The sequence below is a fragment of the Echinops telfairi genome, unplaced genomic scaffold (genome assembly GCF_000313985.2).
Source record: "Echinops telfairi isolate 266 unplaced genomic scaffold, ASM31398v2 ScPeMD7_70;HRSCAF=299, whole genome shotgun sequence".
Lineage (NCBI taxonomy): Eukaryota > Metazoa > Chordata > Mammalia > Afrosoricida > Tenrecidae > Echinops > Echinops telfairi.
The window spans coordinates 64,570,516-64,575,146 of record NW_022103968.1 but is presented as its reverse complement, the minus strand read 5'-3'; the positions used below and the strand labels follow the sequence as shown (position 1 = coordinate 64,575,146).

The 4,631-nt window shown below is 49.3% G+C and overlaps 1 protein-coding gene across 3 annotated transcripts in view; it reads left to right on the top strand.

Annotated features, from left to right (window-relative positions):
- MICU1 (mitochondrial calcium uptake 1) overlaps positions 1 to 4,631 on the top strand; it is a 246,523-nt gene that overhangs the window by 235,217 nt on the left and 6,675 nt on the right. For all 3 annotated transcript variants that reach the window (XM_045291556.1, XM_045291555.1, XM_030885953.2), the window contains one exon: positions 2,258 to 2,347. In XM_045291556.1, the coding sequence (XP_045147491.1) occupies positions 2,258 to 2,347 (90 nt within the window). The remainder of the gene's footprint in view (positions 1 to 2,257; positions 2,348 to 4,631) is intronic.

Sequence of the window (4,631 nt, the reverse complement as noted above, 5' to 3'; positions counted from 1 at the left end):
CCTCTCCCATGTCCTCCCGGAACTGTCAGTCCTGTTGTTTTCTCCTCCAGATTGTTCATCCAGCCTGTCCTATCCAGACAGACCTGCGGAGACAACAACATGCACAAAAACAAGACAGAGCAAAACCAAATATCATGACATTTTGTCACCATGGTTTTTTTGCCCCAAATCCAAACCAAGCCCACTGCTGTCCAGTCAATTCTGACTTATGAGAGTCGAACTGCCCCCTAAAGGGTTCCAAGACTGGAGTCCATACAGAAAATGACTGCCGTGTCCTCCTCCTGCCGAGCAGTGGTGGATTCAACCAGTGGCCTTTTGGTTAGCAGCCGAGTGCTTTAACCCCTGTAACACCAGCAGACCTTAAATTGTCTCCAGTGAGAAGGAAATGCAAGAAGGAGACTATAGTAATTTATATAAGGCTGAGTTGCAAAGTATTGCTATAAGATCACTGTTCCAAAGTGCCCACGAGTTGGTTCCGTCCCGTTTGCCTGAAGGAAGCCCGCCTGGCCCTCTGCCGTCCTCACTGCCACTGCTGACGGCACTTTGAACCCTCTGCTTCAGTGACTCTGTCCGTCCGTCTCTGTGAGAGTCTTCCTCTCTTTGGTTGACCCCTGTTTTACTTACCTTCGGCAAAGTTTACTTGCATATGATGTTAATGATACTGTTCTGATAACTTCTGTATTCTGTTGGATCGCTTTTCTCTGGAATGGGCACACATGGGGATCTCTTCCAGTTCTTGGGGGAACAGATGAGCACCTCCACAGCTGTGTCAGTTTGTGGAAACATTTCTGCCCTGTGCTTTCACCAGTGCCTTCAGTGCAGGTGGGGCCTCTTCCTGCAATGTCCCTGGTTTTTGATTCTATGATCTCTCTGGAAATGGTTGGACATGACCAATTCTTTTTGGTATGCGATCACAGAAACCTTTATTCAACAAGAATATATTAACGTGAAGCTCTCGTCTCAACATATCTTCCATCTAGATGGAGGAACACTTGTGAAGGTGGTATGTCAGCTCTCTAACCTTTCCCCCAAAGACGTCTGATCTCTTCCATTTCCACCCCATGAAAGACCGTTTCGGCAACCTCGAGGGTCTCAGGCCGTGTGCCTTGTTAATGCGCTTTCCGTTTCGGGAACAAGAAGAAGGCTGAAGGGGCAAGATCAGGACTTCCAGGTGGAGAAGGTTTTCCAGTGCACAACGAGTTCCCTGTAGAACAACTCTTGTCCCCTCAGTGAATGCGCAAGTTTCACTGTCCTGATGGAGAAAGTCTTTGGCGCAGCACTTTCCAGGTCTCGTTTCCTCCCCGGTGCGCTTTTCACTCTCCCTGAGACTTCTTCCTCGTCGGACAGGGCAAGATATGACAAAATACCCATTTATAAACTATCAAGGGCTCATGCGGGAGGGGGGAGCGGGGAGGCAGGGGAAAAATGAGGACCTAATGTAGGGGGTTTAAATGGAGAGAAAATGTTTTGAGAAACGATGCACAAATGCGCTTTACACAATTGATGTATGTATGGATTGGGATAACAGTTGTATGAGCCCCTAATACAATGTTAAAAAAAAAAAAAAAAAAAAAAAGACTTCTTCCTCATACGCGCCTGTGATCACCCTATCAAAGTCTGTCAAGATGGCCTCTTGAGAATCTCCCCCGAGACTGGCCATCACCTTCTCAGTTGACGTCCCTGCCTTGAATTGAACTGGCCCAGCAGAGCCACGGAAGGCACCGCTTTGATTGGGCGTGCGTGCGTGCGTGCGTGCGTGCGGCACTGAGATAAAGCCGAGTGCGTTGCTGAGAGCATTGGCTGCAGCCATCCACTGGTGGCAGAGATGCGTGTGAAAGCGTTTGGAGTACACCCCCATGTGTGTATGAACTGCAGTCCTCATCGCCGAATGAGGACTCCAGGACCTCTCAAGCGTAGCAGCACGGGGAAGAAAAAGGCTGTTAGAGAGAAAAAGTAAATTCCCATTTTCGTAAATATGACTTAAAAGTAGTTCAAAAGTTTGGTAATCGTTAAATAGTCCCGTCCCCGTTTCAGCCCCACCCCCACCTCTCTCACCGCGGTGGAGTCAGTGCTGACTCCGAGCGACCCCTGCGGGTTTCTCAGACGGTGATTGCTCCGGAAGTGCGCAGCCAGTCTTCTCCAGCAGAGCTGCCGGTGGTGTAGAACTGCCCACCGTGCAGATTGCAGTCCTCCCGCGCATCCAGAGAAAACAAACTGAGTCTCTGCTGTGCTAACTCGGCCCTCTCTCCCCCCCCAGTGACCATGCGGCAGGTGGCCAGGACAGTGGCCAAGGTGGAGCTCTCCGACCACGTGTGCGACGTGGTGTTTGCACTCTTTGACTGCGACGGTGAGTGGGGCTCTCGGGTAGTGGGGACTGGAGATCACGGTGTCTGCCCGCAGCAGCGTGACGCTGACTGACACGTGCGGGTGAGCGGAGGGTTCAAGATTCCGTTATCTTTTATATATATATATCATTTGATCGGGGGCTCTTGCAGCACTTATAACAATCCCTACATCAGTGGTATCAAGCACATTTTTATATATATTGCCATCATCATTTTCAAAACATTTTCTTTCTAATAGAGCCCTTCGTATCAGCCCTCTTTTTCCCCTCCCTCCCACCCTTGTGACTCCTTGATAATTATAAATCACTGTTATTTCATATCTTACACCATCCACTGTCTCCCTTCATTTCTGTTGCTTGTTCCCTGGTTGGCGGGCCCGGATTCCGTGTGCTGAGAGCTCTTTTCTGTACAAATTTGTTATCTTATAATTCTAATTTTCCGTACATTTTTGAAGTCCCCTTATATAACTCCTGGCCCTGTTTTGTATTTTGTGTTTCTTCTTCTTGTTCCAATTTGCCTATAGGCCTAAATTAACGTACGGCCATAGGATCTTCAAAAGAGATGCAGAAATATTAGACCAAGCTTGCTGCTTAGTAAACTGGGGACCCAGGAATCATTTGAGTGGATCTAGAGGGAACTTGGTACCGACGTCGCCATCTGCTGGTACACCGTTCTTTCAGCGCTCACCTGCTCAGCTGTGTCCTTCGCTCTGTTGTGGCTGTGCCTGCTCAGTAGCTGAGGCCCTGCTAGAGGTGCTGGCTGTGCGCTGGCAGAATTATGCTCAGCCCGGTTGGCTGATAACAGTAGTAACAAGACTCGTGTTAATAATGGAGGCTCACTCTGTTTTCAGTACTTACTGTGCTGGACGGAGGTGCTAACCGCATTTTACAGTTGCGGACGCTGCGGCTCAGAGAGGTTAAGGAATTCTCTCATATCACCAAGCTAGTGGCCGGGATGTGAACCCAAGCTGTCCTGCCCCCCTGTGAACGGATTGCTGCCCGCTTGTCTCACAGCCAGCCGTCACTGTGCATCGCCCTCCAGGAAGCAAGGCGAGGGGGTTTCAGAAGTTCCTGCCTTTCTACAACCTCCCCTTCAGGTCTCAGCATTACGAGACACTCTGGCCTTTGTATTCCTTACGTGGGTCCAGATTGTCCTGTGTTAGTGCGGATTACGTTCTATCTCTGTGTGTATAGGATTGAACTTCCCTGCTAAGTAATGAGCTTGTGAAGGGTAGTCCCACATCTTGTCCACCATGGGGCGGCCTGTAGACCCTCAGGTAGTGCTTGCACAGTGTTTGCGAATGCTTCAGGTATTGAAATCTCCATTCCTGCACCCACACACCAAGGTCTGACGCAAAGGAAGCTCTAGGGCCAGGACCAGGAGATGACCGCCCCCTCTGGTCAGCTGAGGAGTCCTCTACCCTGCCCAGTTGGACAGGAGTAATCACATGTGGCTATTAACTTTTGAATATATCAAACTGTAAGGAGATTAACAACTCAATTCCACAGTCTGCCTAGCCTCGTTTTAAATGTGCAGTCTCTCGTGACCAGGCGCTACTGTCGTGCACAGCATAGACAAAAGCCATTTCCACCATCACAGAGACATGCTGGGGGGCTTGAGTCCCTGCCCCCAATCCACCCTCCCAACCAACCTGTGTTTGTATCGTTTTGAACCTCTGTCTGCACAGAAGCATCCCGCCAGAGCTGACCTGTGTATTGGATATGAGAACACAGGCAACGCGTGCTCCATTCCCTCTTCCCTTGAGAAGCTCTGCTCTGCCAGCCACTTAGGAGGCTCGGTCAGTATCTGCTTGAATCACCTCAGGAAAGGCACTTAGCATCTCTAGGTTTAGTAATCTAGTGAAAGAGCAAGGCCATTCAATAAAAAGCCATGCTTATTTCTACAAGCGCATGAGCCTAGGTCAAAATGCTAAGAATTCCAATTTTCCTACCGACTTATTAATCACAGAATTGCAGTGTTGTTCATAAGTCACACACAGGTGACACACAGGCACGTGTACCCCGGTTCATGGCTAGTGTCAGTCAGAGTGGTCAGAGCTGCCCTTAGAGAAGCAGGAAATCCGGTCCATAGGAGTTGGACGGCCTGAGGGTTTTCCATTTTCCAGCTTCTCTGAATTCAAAGTATAAGATTCTCTTCAGGCCTTTCTGATCTCAATACAGTCTTGAAGTGCAGTGTACAAACAGAAAGGTGTAACTATCCTAAGCATACACACAGCGTGATGGAGTCTGAAACTGAGTGTACCTGTGTGACTGGCGTCCTCTGGAG